The sequence below is a fragment of the Mytilus californianus genome, unplaced genomic scaffold (assembly GCF_021869535.1).
Source record: "Mytilus californianus isolate M0D057914Y unplaced genomic scaffold, xbMytCali1.0.p SCAF_3, whole genome shotgun sequence".
Lineage (NCBI taxonomy): Eukaryota > Metazoa > Mollusca > Bivalvia > Mytilida > Mytilidae > Mytilus > Mytilus californianus.
Genome location: NW_026262679.1, coordinates 62,394,849 through 62,412,800, shown reverse-complemented (window position 1 = coordinate 62,412,800; position 17,952 = coordinate 62,394,849). Strand labels below are relative to the sequence as shown.

Below are 17,952 nucleotides of genomic sequence, written 5' to 3'. Positions count from 1 at the left end.
AAAAATATATCTTAAGAATTTGTTACTTTTAGTTGTAGCTTAATGTTGCAATGGGTAATTTGTCAATTAAGGTACAACACAAAAGAGATTTGCCACACTTTGACTAAAAATATGATTACAGTAAAATGTTGGCTGAAAGATCATTGAAAACTAGCATAGTGTGTGTCTATTACTTCTACAGGTGATTAGAAATGATCAATATTTATTAGATTTCAAGTGGGTATTGTTCTGTTATGCTTTAAGTTTTCAAATCCAGTTTCTGAAATTATATTTTAGGGTAAATTTGGGATGTACAGTTGTAAAAGCCAATAGATTTGATTATTTACCCAGATGTATAGATAAAATAAGTTAAATGTTTTGAACTGCAATTTCTGCTTTTATATGAATCGTATAATTTTGACAGGTTTTGACTGTGAGAAAATGTATGAAGCCTTTTCACAGCTGTCTCTCAAATTCCAAAGGTAATTATATTAATTGGCATTAATATTTACTCTCAAGTGCTGTCTTGTTTAAAAAAAAATCAAATTTAAAGGAATGAAAGCAGAAAACAATACAGAAAGACATGAATGCTCCAGCATTAATTTCAAAACTATTTGTCTGGAGGTATTTTAGAAAGGAATGTTATAGGTGGTTAGAAAATTTTGGTTTGAATACAGAACAATCAGTTAAAATTGCATGCAAAAAATGTCTCAAGACACCCAAAAACCATAACCATATCCTCCTTCAGTTCTATAATGCTTTTAAAAAAGCCTTCAAGTATCGACTGTACAATACAGGAAGAAATACTGGCTGCATGTGGAGTTGTGATTTCAAAAAAGACAATGAAATGCTTGCAATTTTACTACATGTAGTGGTTTTTTTGGAAAGTACAAAAAAAAAAATCTTTTTTTTAAAATCTTTTTCAAAATCAAGTGATGCAGTAAAAAAATCAGGACAGAAGTAAAAGTTTTTTTTTTTAATTTTGATGTCACATCTCTTATTAATCATACTGATACCAAGAGAAAACCATTATTATCTTGACCCCTTAACATGTGTTAGATTATATTTTAAAGTAAATGTAATACCAAGATATCTTTTGCTGAGAAATAATGTTGTTTTTAGATGATTAAAGTAATAGGATCATTTTTATGTCAGAAATTGAAGCCTATGAAAAGAGTCATAATGAACATTTGATTATATTTTCATCAAACTCATGATTAAGTTCCGACATACAGTGTTATAGAGTTGCATGCAAATAAAAACCACTAATAGGATTTCTTAAGAGTTCATTTGAAAATTGAAAATTTCGGGGTATGATAATGTAATAAGGATATTATGGAGTTAAATAATTTTTCTGGATTGATTTTTTTTATGATTTTTCTCTATGCTTTTAGCCATGCCATTTAGAGATATTATAAGGGATGGTTGAGTACTCACAAACTAGCTAGCAATGCCCACAAGTTAATGGACCTGTCCAAAGTCATGACATTGTAGATTGTGTAATTGGACAATCTTTTTGAATGCTTTTCTCCTTTGATACTGATGGCAGATCTTTTGTAGTCTCTGTTGATTTCATTCAGAACTTTCATAGACTTTGGGCAATTGACATGACATGAGACATTGATTTTGGTTGATATTTGAAGATGATGATGATGACTTTGGGTTTATCTTCCAGTGACAAATATTTCATGAACAAGAATATGTTAATGAGATATGAATATGAATCCTGCTTTGTACAAGCTAGACACTAGACTTATTCACAAGGTAACAGTCAGAAAGTAGATAGTCACCATACCCAGACACATTATTCTGACTCTATGCTAACCAGTCTTTGATCTTACTGCTAAATGCTGCCTGCTTGATTTCTTGAAGTCTTTGATTTGACCCAGACCTGTGACCTAGGTTAATTCAGATTAGCACGCTACAAAGAGTGCACTGAGGCGGTATATAATTGAAGACCATATGTTATCTTTTTGATGTCTTTTTCGTTATTTAGCTCACCTGGCATGAAAGGCCAAGTGAGCTTTTCTCATCACTTGGCGTCCGGATTCCCTCGTCCATCATTGTGGTCCTTCTTGGTCTGTTAACTTTTACAAAAATCTTCTCCTCTGAAACTGCTGGCCCCAATTTAACCAAACTGGGCCACAATCATCATTGGAGTATCTAATTTACAAGATGTGTCTGATGACCCCGCCAGTCAACCAAGACAAGGCTAAAATTAGAACATAGGGGTAAAATGCAAGTTTTGCCTATTATTTTGAAAACCGCTATGAAAAGAGAAAATCTGACAGATCAAAAATGTTCAGAATGTTGAGCTCTACTAATTGTTTAACACGTCAAAACTGTCAGACAACATTGCAATTAAATGGCAAATTTTACCATTTTTAACCGGAAATTGTCCAACATCTCCTATAATAGATAAATAGACACTTTAAATCACAAAAATTATCAGCTAGGCAAGATCTACTAACAAGTCAAATTTTGCAGATATAGTTAGTAGACTGTCACTCTTTATAGCTTATATGATAAAAATTATAATAGATAAATACACTTTAAATCACAACAATGATCAGCTAGGCAAGATCTACTAACAAGTCAAATTTTGCAGATATAGTTAGTAGACTGTCACTCTTTATAGGAGTGATTGCACTTAAATGAGGAATTTTTTTTACCTCTTTTGTGTTCTGTGCAAAAACTAAAGAAGATAGAGAGAAACTAAGAGACTAAATGATCAGTAATACAAGATCAACTAAACTGAGATTTTTGTCACGAATTCTATTCTCGTCTATGTTGGAGAGTGTCCTTTGTTGAATATGCACATAGACCAAGATGAGTGACACAGGCTCTTTAGAGCCTCTAATTCTTATAGTTAACATTCAGATTTAGTCTTCTGTAAACTGGAAGTAGCTAATTATCTCCCTTATTTGAAAGAAAAGTATATAGAAACCATGTATTTTCGGAATCAGTGGAAAGTAAGCTATCTTATTAAACAGGAAATGACATTTTCTTAAACGGAAGTAGCAAAATATCTCCCATATTTAAGTCAAAAGTATATAGAATCCATATATTTTTTGAAGCAGTATGAAGAAACCTATGATTGGATGCCAATAGTAACTTTGAGTAAATCAGAAGTAGCATCTTATCAATTTTTTAGAAATGTAATGTGGAAAGAACTTCAATTGTTCTCTGAACAATTGGTTTTTAATTTAAAATGTATTTATTTTATTATACAGAATTCCAAGGACCAATATAATCCTCGCAATATGCATTATCATGTAAGTATACATTGTCTCATCAATGACTAATGTGGGAGGGTTTAATTTATATTGTTCAAAAGTGTTTAGTTTTATGAATAGTAAAATTTATTAACGAAAAAACTCATACTTCAAATTCATCAAAGTGATATTTGCTGCTTCGATGGTCAAATGATAATTAACAATATTCTCATAAAGTATCAAAACTTATTTTGTGATCCTGAACTTGATACACTTAAAAAATTAAAAAATAGATTATTAAAATTAGTTCAATGAAGAAAAGTACATACAGTATATCCCAACTTTAATGGTGAGATTATTAATTTCAGGACATTATTTTTAATTGTATCAGCTATGGCATTAACCTACAAAATCCTTTTGTTGCAAGTCAGGATTGATTCCAAAGATATCTGGTCACCATCTTCTAAAGCTCAGTGGAGGTAGGTTCGCATATGCGTGTCTTATATTCATTGTACCACCTTTCTAGAAGTAGGGGCTATATAGAAATCCCCTTGTTTGTCTGTGTGTCCAACAAATATTTTCATCATACTTTTCTCCAAAACTACTGAAATTTGGTTAGCAGCTTGATAGTGTTGAGATATTAGTTATGAGAACTTTTGGGATTAATCAGATAACTACCGGTACTTCCTGTTTGCTGATATTATGAATTTTTCAATAAGTGGAATAAACTAATAAATATTTGTCACACTTTTCTCAGAAACTTCTGGTAAATGTTGCAATCTCTCAACAAAGATAACAGAACTTTATCTCCTAGCAAGAAAATGGTATACAATGAAAATATAAAACATTTATATGTAGACTATGTTAATGTGTCACCTACTTGCACCAAGAAAAAATGTATCTTTAACCCAAGAAAAAATATATTTATAAGTTGGTTACAATACCTTCCAAAATTTTACTTCCAACAAAACCCATCTAAATTATTTACTTTTGTATATATGCATGATATTAATTCAAGTTTATTTTATCATCAATCGTTGAGACCACTTTTTCACATTTCTTACAAGACTGTAATGTGTTGTCGAGAAATACTAGACAGTTAACATGTGCTTACTCAATACTGTCAATATCATATCTCTAGGGATAGCAAATGCTATTTCAGTTTTTTTCATGGATAGTTGGATTTAGAAATTTCTAAATTGATCTGATTGGGTTATCATTTCTAATCTAAATTATCTCCCTTGGCATGTTTAATATTTAAAATGTCAGATGACTCATGAGACAGTTGTGTTTACCAGTGAAATATTGATTTTTACCAATCTCAATTTATTATAATTAAAATGTTATCTCATGAATAAAACAAAAAGTAATAGGTCCTTTAAATGATCATAACTGAAAAAAAAAAGTTTATTATATTGTGAGTTGAATTCAGTTGTCTAAAAATGGGGGTTGGGGGTAATGTTTATAAACGGGTACCATATATAGGACTTGAGTTGAAAAGTTACTGGTTGGAATTTTTTTTTTTCAACAAAATTTCTTCAGTATATATAATTAATGTGCACAGATGATTAAAAGTGCCTGTTGAATTTAGTCGCAACTTATCTAGAAAAAGAAGATGTGGTATGAGTACCAATGAGACAACTATCCATCCAAGTCACAATGTGTAAAAAGTAAACAATTATAGGTCAAAGTACAGCCTTCAACACAGAGCCTTGGCTCACACCAAACAGCAAGGTATAAAGGGCCCCAAAAAGACTGGTGTAAAACAATTCAAACAGGAAAACCAACGGTCTAATTTATATAAAATACAAGAAACACTTGACTTTTTAAATGAATTTACTGATATCACTGTGACATGATAGTTGGCCAATCCTAAATATTAATTAACTATTTGCCTCTGGACTGAAAGCAGACAACAATCACTCTTCATAATTGACATTTCTATACTCACCTGGTCATATATTGTTATTTATGAATAATAGATGAAGGGTATATTTTAATCAGACATCAACCATGAACCCAACAAAAAAGCCAAAACATATAGTCCCCAACAATAGACAGGTGTCTATATAATATGTCAATCTCTAAATCACTGTGAATAAAAAAAAAGTCAATAAACTTAACAGACGATCAACTGATGACAAAAAAATTTCAATATGACATGTCAACTACTGATGCAGCACATATGGCATAGTTAAACTAGTTTTTCAGATCTCAATCCTACCCCTTTTTTTAATCTTGTTAAGTGATTAGTACAGGAAAAGCATTTAACTCTTGAACAAAATGGAAATCTGCCACTGAGGACCACCTCTTAATAGGGAGGTAAATTGTTTTCCTCTTTGTCAAAACATTAGTATTGACTTATAGAACTTGCATGTTGTTTTAGGTAATAAATTCATTAATGACTTCATATGAATGATAATTTTTGAATTTTTAAACCCAACGTTAGTCATTGAACTGCAGAAAGTAAGATAAAATATATAAGAAAAAACAGGACAAAGTTTCAAGCAAATCTTCAACTAAAATTTTCCATTAAAGGAGATATCCATTTTTGAGATTTGAAAAGTTGATACCTTTGTAATAGAATAAGCTTCATTTTGAAGAGATTGTATAATTCAGGAATGTTTGCAATTTTAAGGTAAAAAAAAAAACAATTTGTATAATACTTTCTTCTTTTATTCACTTATTTTTCAGAGAGAAAATGTACTCATCAATATATGGTCTACAAAATCAGAACCATTTCAGTGTTGTGAAACAAATGAATGAGATACTGAAATCAAACCTGCAGGTGTTAGAAGAGGTAAGACTGAAAACTCAAAACTTTAATGGTTGGTCCTGATCAATGCTGAAAAACATGCAACACTAGAAATAATTACTGTATAGTACAATCCAGTAAAACCAGTTATCTATTTCTCTAACAATTTCACATTAATAGTGAAGGTACAAATTTAAGGTATATCCTTGCATGTCTGTTTTAAATGTAACTGCCTTAAATTTACTTTTATATTTTTATGTTAACTGCTGCATTGACATTTTAATAAATAAAACAAGTTGTAAACCTCATCCCACTTTGTGGCCAAGTACCCGAAAAAAACTCAAACACAAAAGTAGTTTCAACTTTAGCCTTAGATGAAATACTTTAAAAAAAAATAGGGTCTGCATGCTTTGAAAATAAAGAATAGTTAAAGATTGAACACATATTTTCTTATTATGTTTTTATACAACCGCAAATTTATTTGCGTTTGTATTATGTTAAGGTGTTGTCTGCATCTGCGTCTGAAGACATTTTGTTCACAGACAATAACTTGAATATAAGTTCATGGATCTCTATGAAATTTTAGCACAAGGTTCCATACCACTAAAGGATGGTTGGGATTGTTTTTGGGGGCTATTGTCCTAGCAGTTTTGTAATTAGGGGCCAAAAAAGGTCAGTTTTACTGGTTCATGGAAAATTAATTGGTTCACAGACAATAATGGATGTGTAAGAAATTTAAGCACAAGGTTCCATATCACAATAGGAGGGTTTGGGATTGATTTTGGGGGTTATTGTCTTAGCTGTTTTGTAATAAGTGGCCAGAAAGGGGCCAAAACAATTATGTGTCTGGTTTTAAGACAATGACTTGAGTAAGAGATAGTTCTCTGGTCAAAATTTTAGCACAAGGTTCCATACCACAATAGGAAGGTTGGGATTAATTTTGGAGGTTATTGTCATAGCTGTTTAGGAATTAGGTGCCAAAAAGGGTCTAACAAAAACAATTTTTTGTCAGGTTCACAGACAATAACTTGAGTATAAGTGTATGGATCTCTATTAAATTTTAGCACAAAGTTCCATTCCACAATAGGAAGGTTGGGATTTATTTTGGGGGTTATTGTCGTAGCTGTTTAGTAAAAAGGGGCCAAAAACAAGCATTTTTCATGTTTCAGGACAATAATTGGTGTATTAGAGCATAGATTTCTATTAAATTTTACCACAAGGTTCTTTACTTCAAAAGGAAAGTTTTGATTGATTTTTGGAGGGTTATGGCCCATAAAAAGGGGTCAAAAAGGGGCAGAAAACAACTATTTTTCTGGTTTGCAGGCAATTTTATTACAAATCTTGGCTTGGGTTGAAAACTAACGCATGATATAAAATAATTTTCATTGGAACAAGTGAGATCGTCCAATTGTTTTCTCTTAAAAATTCTAAATATTGGGCATCATTTTAGAATAGCCTTTAAATTATTGTTTTCTACAACATTTGAGAAAACAATGTTTTTTTAACAATGACTTTTGTCGCAGAAAGCTCGACATAGGGATAGTGATCCGGCAGCAGAGGCATTAGCTAACTTCTTACAAGCTTTATATTTTAGAAGCTAAACCTGGATGCTTCATACTTTGTATATAGATGCCTTATATCACGAAGTTTCCGTCTGTCATATGTCCATTGTCCTTGACCTCATTTTCATGGTTCAGTGACTACTTGAAAAAAAAGTCAACATTTTTTGTAATGTTAATTTCTTTCTTATTATGAGTAATATGATAACTATATTTAGTATGTGCGTACTTTGCAAGGTCCTCATGCCTGTCAGTCAATTTTCATTTGACCTCGACCTCATTTCATGGATCAGTGAACAAGGTTAAGTTTTCGTGGTCAAGTCCATATATCAGATACTATAAGCAGTAGGTCTACTATATTTGGTATATGGAATGATTGGAAGGTGTACGTCCAACTGGTAGGTGTCATCTGACCTTGACCTCATTTTCATGGTTCAGTAGTCAAAGTTAAGTTTTTGAGTTTTGGTCTTTTTTTCTAATACTATATGCAATAGGTCAACTATAAATGGTGTATGGAAATATTTTATGATGTACATGTCAGTCTCACAGGTTTTATTTGACCTTGACCTCATTTTCACAGTTCATTTCTCAGTGTTTAGTTTTTGTGTTTTGGTCTGTTTTTACTTCAACTATAAGCAATAGATCAACTATATTTGATGTATGGAATGATTGTAAGGTGTATATGTCTGTCTGGCAGGTATCATCTGACCTTGACCTCATTTTCATGGTTCATTGGTCAATGTTAAGTTTTCATGGTTAAGTTTGTTTCTTAGGTACTATAAGCAATAGGTCAACTATATTTAATGCCTAAATTGATTGTAAGGTGTACATGTCTGTCTGGCATGGTTCATCTGACCTTGACCTCATTTTCATGGTTCATTGGTCAATGTTAAGTTTTCTTGTTTAAGACTGTTTCTTAGAAACAATAAGCAATAGGTCAACTATGTTTGGTTTATTGAATGATTGTAAGGTGTACATGTATTTCTCGTTTGGTTTATCTGACCTTGACCTCATTTTCTTGGATCATGTTAAGTTTATGTGTTACTTGTAGTAAAGCTTTGTATTTAGGACTATCAACATAAAATCAATGGTTAGTAAAGAAGGCGAGACATTTCAGCGTGTGCACTCTTGTTTGGATCTTCTATTACTGTATATTATATTTTTTCTCTATACAATGTGGATTATTAAAACGAATGAAAAAAAAATAAAGTGAAAAATATGCTCAAATATCGGTCTTTATCTTCTATGCATATTTTATTTTTATAAAATAAACAAAAGAAAATCATGTTAAATATAACATATCTTAAAAATATATCACACTATTTTTTACCATTATACCTAATTGAGGTAAATACGGTACTTGAATATGCTGAATCTGTCCAAATATAAGTCCAAAATTTAACTATATGACGTTCTTTAATGTGCTAAATCTAACCTTGTATTTAGATTTTGGATTTTCACTGCCCTGTTATCAAATTGGACCACAGTGATGTCCAAAATTAAAATTTGTTTGATTTCTCTTAGGGTTCTATGATAACCTGAATCTAACCATGTATTTAGATTTTTGAAATTGGGCCATGATAGGTAAAAGTCCAATTTCAAATTTTCCAGTTCTTTGACTACATTTATTCCTTGTCAGAACCCTATGCTATGTCAAATATTTAATCACAATCCAAAACCAGAGCTGTATCAAACTTGAATGTAGTGTCCATACTTGCCCCAACTGTTCTTGGTTCGACCTCTGCGTTCGTATCAAGCAGCGTCCAGCGGCGCATTTTATTTTGTTTTGATTTTGTTCCTGTTTTCAGAAATAATTAGATGTAGTCAATGTCAATATTTTAAGTAAAATGAAGTTTTTTCTTTTATAGTTAAGTGAAGATTTGAAAAGAATAAAATCTTGGGAACCTGAAAGAACTCATTGTGAAAAGGAAGAGACTGAGTGCAGCTGATACATAACATTCCTGTTCAAGTGTATAGACTAGTCCAAATCAAAAGACAGAACATTCCATTGTTTATTTATAGTGTGGATATAAACTGTATCAGGACTGTTGAAGTAGGGCACATTATCTGTATTTTATATCTGTGATGCAACATTTTTACAAATTGTGAAATGTTTTGTTATGATCAATTTTTGTGCAATATTTTATGAAAGAATACATGTCAATATTTTATGTTGCTTTTCTTATTGCACTGGTTGAAAACAATCAATGAACTATGATCTTGCTTTATGCAATCAGTTAAGTGTTTGGTAGTTTATGCATATCTGTAGGCAGGTAGAAAATAGTTAGTTTAGGCCATTAAAAGATATTGTTCTGTTTCTTAGGTCAAGACCTTTTTTTCTGTTGGAAGAAAAAACAGCAAACATTTCTATTCAAATTTCCTACATTTTGGAAATCTTCAATATACAAAAATTAAAAAGATGAATTTAAACACAGACAAAAATAAAAGAGATATGAATAATATTAGCTAGTCTCTTTCTAGAAGGCTGCTTTGAATGTGTTTAGAATTGTAAAGATTTAACCCCTTAAAAATGCAAGTTTTTTACTTTTATTGGATATATAATGAAGAGGCCTAAGAATGAGGACATTATGTTTAATGACTTTTAAATTGTCATTTTGAAGAGTGACTTTACTGCCGTCCAATGTGATAAAGTTTTCCCTTTCATTAAATTTGTTATCTATTATATATTTTTGTAAGCTACTTTGGTGCATGTTAATTAAGTATTATTTGAAAGCATAAGATTAGTTTTGACTGAATAAAATAGTCTAGCAAGCAATTTTCTATTAAAATTGAAACCTTAAGAAATTGATTGATGTTAAATATAAATAGTTTTTGTGTGCAGAAGTTCAGTAGGCATTTTCATGAAAATAAAATATGATTAAAACTTCTACATTTGTTTGTAATAAGTAATGAAGATATCAATACAACTTGTGGTCAGTACTAGTTGTAAGATTTTTGTGAAAAGGTCTAGAAAATCACTGAAGATACTTTGCTATGATCCAGTTTTATAATTGTTAGCAAAGTTGGAAAGCTTGAATTTTCAGAATTATTTTTATTTTCTCAACTTAAAGTTTCCAAATGTCTGCAAAATTTACCAATTAAGCAGAGGAGAAGTAGATATACTTCTCATTTTATATATAGATATGTCTGTCTGACATAGCCATTGTATAGGTTTATCAAAATATTTGAATTTTTACTTTTAATGCCAATCAAATATAGTATATATAATATACATAAAATTCAAGATTTTTACAGAAATGTAAATTTTATCTTGTACCAAGATTAATGTTTTCCTTATATGTTCAAGCATTACTAACATTAATCACGTTAGTTTTAATTTTAAAGGTTATAATTGTGATAACATTTTCATTTTTGCTAGCCAAAACCAAGTAATTTAATTCAAATAACAGCCATAGTTTACAAGACATTTACAGGTATCACATAAATGCCCCAATTTGAATATGTTTAGGAAGTAGTAGCATGTAAGCTTTCTGTTCAACAGTTCACTGGAAATCTACATGATGAAACAATTCTGACCTTACTATACACCACAAGATTTATGCCAAAGTCTTGGAAAAACCATTATAACAATTGTAATTCAAATTACATAATCTTGTTTTTTTGAATTTCTTATTGATATTGGTATTAAGTGATATCAGATGTTGATAACATATAGTAGTGATATTATCTACTTAGATTGTTTAACTGTAAGATTTCATTCTATTTCAATTGATGATAATGATATAAAATGATAATGTATGAAATTTTATTATTATTGAAAACCAGAAAACTTGGTTCAGTTTTTATGGAAAAAAGTGAACTTTGTAAGATATTTATAATTTTTTGACAATGTACCAAACATTAGCATGTAAAAATGATTTGTTATTAATTAGGTCTTTTATTTATACATGTAGTACAGCTTTCATAATTCATTACCTACGAACGTTGATAAGAAATGAAATAGAAAAACTGTTGTTGCTTCATTTTATTACATGTACTAACATGACAATCATTTATAAAACCCAATTGCTGTATTCCCAAACCACCTAAATCAGTGAATCATTCTTACATTGTGTTAAAAAAAAAAAGAAAAGCAATTCCATTTTAAGTTAGCCAGTTCACAATTACTATGCATTTTATAAATCTGTATAGATTTTCCTAATTTCTGTAAATTTTCTTGATTTTTAAATGTTTTTTAAGTTATATCAATTTTGTTACATCACTTTAAAACAAAACCAAGTGTATTCCTCGTTGTTTGACTTGTAATAAGATCAGTAAGCTTATATCTTAAAGCTGACCAAATGAAATATTTATTTTAAACAGCTGTTATAAAGTTTTTTGCTTTTTTAAATGCATGTTCAATTAAGAGAACTTTTTCTCACTTTACATTTACCGAGGATGGGGCTTAGTGTATTATTAAAATTATTTAATGTATTTTGTATTTGAGATAAATTTTGTGAATCGTGTAAAAAAAAAATTTGCATTTATATTCTCTGTTGAATTAAAACTTTTCATTTTGGTTCACTTGTAGTGGAGTTAGTTAGGCTTATAATGTCAACTGCCTAATTTTTGCCTTTTTCTTTTAGTGACTCGAAGAGGTTGACTGAAATTTGATTATATATATTTTCTTTTTAATTGCAGATCAAATACAAGAGATGTGTAACAAGAATTAAAATTTTGTGAATTAATTTTGATAAGGATAGAAATTTAAAAAAAAAACCTTTTTTTTCTATTTTGAAAGAAACATTTTTCTGCAGGTGTTAAAAAGGGAGATAGTTTGTCAAAGTTTTTAATGAATTTTCTTTCTGTTGTCAAAGTATCTTGAATTATTAATATAGTTTTTATGGGAAATTGATTTTTTTTCCATTGCATCTGATGTATTTCCACAAAAATACTCAAGTATGTTACATTTCATCTTGAACCTGTGGTTATGAATGAAAATGTGATATAGCTTGATCTGCTGAATGAAAGATAGTTAAAATAAATAAAATTTTAACTCTCAGGACATCATGACAATCAAAGACTTACTTGTGACAATTTGTTTTTATTTCATAGTGTAGACAATAATGATGATCTCAAACAACTTTTTGATAATCCTTTGAAACCTTTATCTGATTATTTGATTGATTTACGATGTTTGATCTAGAAATCGGGAGTATTGTTCAGTGAGGCATTTGAAAAACCATCTTTTCAATATGTAGAGTAAAGGACCAACATAAAATCAGGACAATTCGTTTTTATTGTACACTTGTTAATCTTTATTTATTGTTTTATTCATTCCATTTTAAATCATTATTTTACATACATAGTTTGTCAGAAAGAAAATAATAGGCAAGATATAATAAGGAATGCTACAGATATAAACTGTTGTTCAGGTTTTATCAAATTAAGAGCATGTTGCTATATCATAAATATCTTTTAAGAAGAATAGCGTGATAATGCTATAACCCTGTCATCAACTTAAAAAGATTGTGAATTGCGTCAAAAGCACTACAGTAAATTCAGAAATTATTGCGTGCATTTATTATTGTGATTTTTCTGATAAAAAATGTGAGATTTATTTTTGCGATTTCAGAACTAGCTTCGTGTAGATATATGTAACAAAAATCAGAATGTGAGTTCTTATCATTGCAATACTCACCCTGTTGCATTATTCGCATTGATAAGAACCACACAATAATTTCTGAATTTACAGTATATAGACCTTTTTTCGTAAAATGGTGTTAAAGCATTGAAAGTGAAATTTATTTAATGTATATTAAATAAGCTTAAAGAAGCTCTTTTCCTTTTTAAAAAACTAAGTTTTCTGTAAAAGTATTGTACTTTCTAAAGATAATGTTAAGTATTTAAAATTGTTAACAAGTCTGTTGTTAAGTTTGAAAAGTAAAATTTTTGTTTATATGTACATGCATAGATTTTGTAAAATCTGTTCATTGTTTGTACATGATTAAAATTTTTGTGGAAGTTAAATACGGTTCAAATGGTATGTGTTTCTGTTGATTTACTGTTTATAATTAGGGCTGATCCGATCCAGAATTAAACGCATGGGTGGGTGGGTGGGTTTGGACATGGGAGGTACTCAAATTACAATGTAATAAATTGGGGGTGATTGCATTTTCTTTAGAATTTTGAAAGAATTAGAATTAAAATGAAAAATTTATATTATGTGTGGTTGGGTCTTAAAAAAAATAGTGCCTCCCAATCCCCCTCACCTGCATTTAAATCTGGAACAGCCCTAAGTTGTGTTTGTAAGCTAATGACTTGTACTTAAATTTCACATATCTACATACACCAGTTAATCCAATGCATCAGTTCAGCATTTATTCGTGTCAGAAAAGAGTAGGTGCACTAAGAACCCCTTTGGCCTAAAAAAAGTATTACAAAATAAGATGATTTATGCATACAGATAATTGATAAATTTGTGCAAAGTTTAAACTGTAAGATCTTTGAAAAGAAAGCATGTATTAAATTATCCTACGGAATTTGACAAAAAATGTGAGTGGGAAATGATTTAAGAAAAACAAATTCATTCTTGGATTTTAGAAATTACCATTTTAAATCTTTCTTTTGATAAATAGTTAATTTCCTGGTTTTAGTGTACCAAAATGTTCACAAAAATTGGTACCCCATAAATTACATTGCATGTGAAAATACCATTGATAAAAACCGAACATGAAAAAGATGTATGAACTGGATAATTTGATGTGTTTTATAAAGGGAATTTATGACTATGTAACAGTGCTATCTTTTCATCTGTGATATTAAGCTTGCTTTACATTTCAGTTCTATGTTGAGTATGTGTAAGCTACTGGTGTATGGTTATGCAGTTTTATGATTTTGTTATTATAACATTGTAACCAAAAAGTACTTAATGAAACCTTTATGGGATAGTCTTGGTATTTTGCTACATATTGATTTTCTATAAAATATCAATAGATCATCAAGGCTGTCATAAAGAATATTCTTGTTTGCTGGTCATCCCAATGATTTTTTTATGTTTGTATCAAACATTTTAATTTTGTTTTCATTTGTAAATACAAAATTAAAGTTTTAAATCTAAAAATATTGTTCTTAAATTGAAATGTTCTAAAACAATTTATTATAAAACCTTGCCAAAATGAAGGGATCCATGCTTAAAGGTACTTTTTTTAAATAGAAATTTTAAGTGAGATCAACTGAGACAGCAATCCAACATTACAAAAAATATCTAGAAGACACCACATGGTCGTCTTCAAAGTTGATAGTTATGAATTGAAAACTTGTGTCATCCCAGTTTTAATATAGAATAGTCTCAGAAACGTAAATATTTATTTTGACTGGCCTAAACTGATCGTATTGTATGTACATTTCTTAAATCTTATTTATTATTTGTTTGTAACTTGCCTCATTTTAACCAGGAAACACATTTCAATTTGTATATTATATCTATGCAAGTAGATACATGTATGTTCTTAATTTTGTTGTTTCTGAAAAAAGAAAAAAAGAAAAAAAAATGACACTATGTCAAATTTACTGTTGCACATTCCAGCAATTATAAAAAGTAAATGTACATTTAACTGTAAGATGAACACTTAATTATCATCCTAAAGTGTTAATAAAATATTCCATGAAAATATTAAATTGTTTACTGTTTTAAATTAAGAAATATTCTAAGCACACATTATTTTAGTATTTCAACTGGCAATTTAATGTGTGCTATTTTTTATTTTTTTTTATCATATAGATGATGGTGATTTATAGGTATCCCCATTGTGATAAATTTCAATAATCTCGCATGTGAAATAGCTGGTTTATTTTCAGTCTCTAGCCTGTCCCCACCTTTTACCAGACTCTCACTTGATACTTCTAACTAAGTAGTTGAGCCTTGATACTTTAAACTAATTGATTAAGTGTGTCACATATCAAAAAGTAATAGGCAGGATGCATTTAAAACAACTTCTTGCTTCACAATAATTGCAAAACCTGCATTAATCTTTTTGAAGTGACGATTTGCCATTTTGACAACAGTGTGCAATACACATTTGTCCAACATACACTAGTAACACAGAAAAGAGTTTTGTTATATATTTCTGTATAATAAAAAGTATAACTTATCACCGTATTGAATATAAAAAATAAGACCATTTGTAACCAAATGCCACTATAGATTAAACTTGTGCTGCTAATTTGTTTAATCCATGTGTTGTTTGTTCACACGTTGTTTTATTTTTTTTATATGCAAATATGGATATTAGTTATATATGTACTATAAGAAATAATGAGGACATCATTTAAGATTAATAAATGACGTAGATATGTTTATTTCTAATATGATTTTCATTCATTAGATTTAGAGCAATTTTAGTTTCATGAATAATTTCAGAAAGATCATTATTTTACGCTTTTATTTTAGAAAAGGATTGGGTGGTGGACAAACATAACTTTTTTGACAGTGTAATAAATTTTACACTTTAGAAGTAGAAAAAAAAATGGCAGTGTGAAAATCTTTGGAAAAGTACAGGTATATTTATTGCACCCTTTATGCGAAACAGTTGACAAACATGTTTTTTGTAAAAAAAAATTAAACATAAGATGGTTCTAAAAAGGCCTTTTATTTATTTATGATTCTTTTTGAATATCATCTTTTTATTATCATGCCTGAATTTTTCCAGGTGACTAACCATGTATCTGTGAAAAACAGAATATTTTTAGTATTTGTTACATTGTATTTGACCACTAATCATATGTCCCATTATTATGACCAACTTTGGACATGCATGCAATCTTTTGATCAAAATATTCAAATCATAGAAACAATTTTTTAAATGAATGATGCAATTAATTATTTAGTCATTGAAGTGTTTTATTGATTATTGTAAAAGTAAAAACACTAGCAAAAAGTATATTAATGATGTAATATAATTTCTTTGAACAAATCCAATTAAATTTCTGTTCATATCTATAAACCAGGTATTTTTTTTAATATAAAAAGTAATAAAATGGTAAGTTTTCAAAACTCTACAAATAATATTTCACCAAGGATTTGTATAGTGAGACTCTCACTATACAAATCCTTGATTTCACTGATTAGGAACTTTTTTTATTTCCATATTAAAGATAGAGTAAAAATGTAATATCTGTTTCAGAATCTTAATTGGTAATTAGTTTATTTATGTACTAAAATGAATATCAAGTATAACCATTTTTTTATGAACAGAGTAATATCAATCAATAACGATGTAATTTGGAGTGTTACCTAGAATTCAAGAGTTATTCAATTTGCAAATTTCATATATTCATAGTTTAAAAAAATACTTTGGTGTGAGAAACAAAAACTCATTTGATGTGGGTATATTAACTAATCAGATATTTTTATTTGATCACAATCTACATTTTTTATTGTTTGTTGTTATGATGTATTTGAATTATATTATTGAAAATTATTTATTTTTCACGAAGCAATGGGTGGAAGCTTCACAGTAAATAAAAGTTTTTAAAATATTTGACACATTTATGTTTTTTTTTTTCTTCCTACAAATAAATTAGAAGATACCCCATGTGCTTAGAAATGAAAGCACCTTCATACAATATAAATATTTTGCTTTGCCAATTATAGTAATGATCATGCCAACTTTCTTCCGAGATAGATTAATTGATTTAAAGAAGACATCCTATATATATAGTAAGAGAGGACTTGATCGGTTTACAATAGAATGATTATATGTTGTGATATTGTCGAGCCTGTGACTTTTGTCGCAGAAAGCTTGACATAGGGAAAGTGATCCGACGGCGGCGGCGGCGTTAGCTAACTTCTTAAAAGCTTTATATTTTAGAAGCTAGAAGACCTGGATGCTTCATACTTTCTATATAGATGCCTTATGTTATGAAGTTTCCGTCTGTCATATGTCCATTGTCCTTGACCTCATTTTCATGGTTCAGTGACTACTTGAAAAAAAAGTCAACATTTTTTGTAATGTTTATTTCTTTCTTGTTATGAGTAATAGGATAACTATATTTAGTATGTGCATACCTTGCAAGGTCCTCATGCCTGTCAGACAATTTTCATTTGACCTCGACCTCATTTCATGGATCAGTGAACAAGGTTAAGTTTTCGTGGTCAAGTCCATATATCAGATACTATAAGCAGTAGGTCTACTATATTTGGTATATGGAATGATTGTAAGATGTACATGTCCAACTGGTAGGTGTCATCTGACCGTGACCTCATTTTCATGGTTCAGTGGTCAAAGTTAAGTTTTTGAGTTTTGGTCTTTTTTTCTAATACTATAGGCAAAAGGTCAACTATATTTGGTGTATGGAAATATTTTATGATGTACATGTCAGTCTCGCAGGTTTTATTTGACCTTGACCTCATTTTCACAGTTCATTTCTCAGTGTTAAGTTTTTGTGTTTTGGTCTGTTTTTACTTCAACTATAAGCAATAGATCAACTATATTTGATGTAT

General features: G+C 29.6%; 1 protein-coding gene across 8 annotated transcripts in view; it reads left to right on the top strand.

Annotated features, from left to right (window-relative positions):
* Positions 1-16,988, top strand: part of LOC127733148 (GRAM domain-containing protein 2B-like) — a 97,772-nt gene extending 80,784 nt beyond the window's left edge. For all 8 annotated transcript variants that reach the window (XM_052242482.1, XM_052242481.1, XM_052242480.1 and 5 more), the window contains 5 exons: positions 404-461; positions 3,213-3,254; positions 3,563-3,673; positions 5,889-5,994; positions 9,377-16,988. In XM_052242482.1, the coding sequence (XP_052098442.1) occupies positions 404-461; positions 3,213-3,254; positions 3,563-3,673; positions 5,889-5,994; positions 9,377-9,457 (398 nt within the window). In that variant the 3' untranslated portion in view covers positions 9,458-16,988. The remainder of the gene's footprint in view (positions 1-403; positions 462-3,212; positions 3,255-3,562; positions 3,674-5,888; positions 5,995-9,376) is intronic.
* Positions 16,989-17,952: the final 964 nt, after the last annotated feature.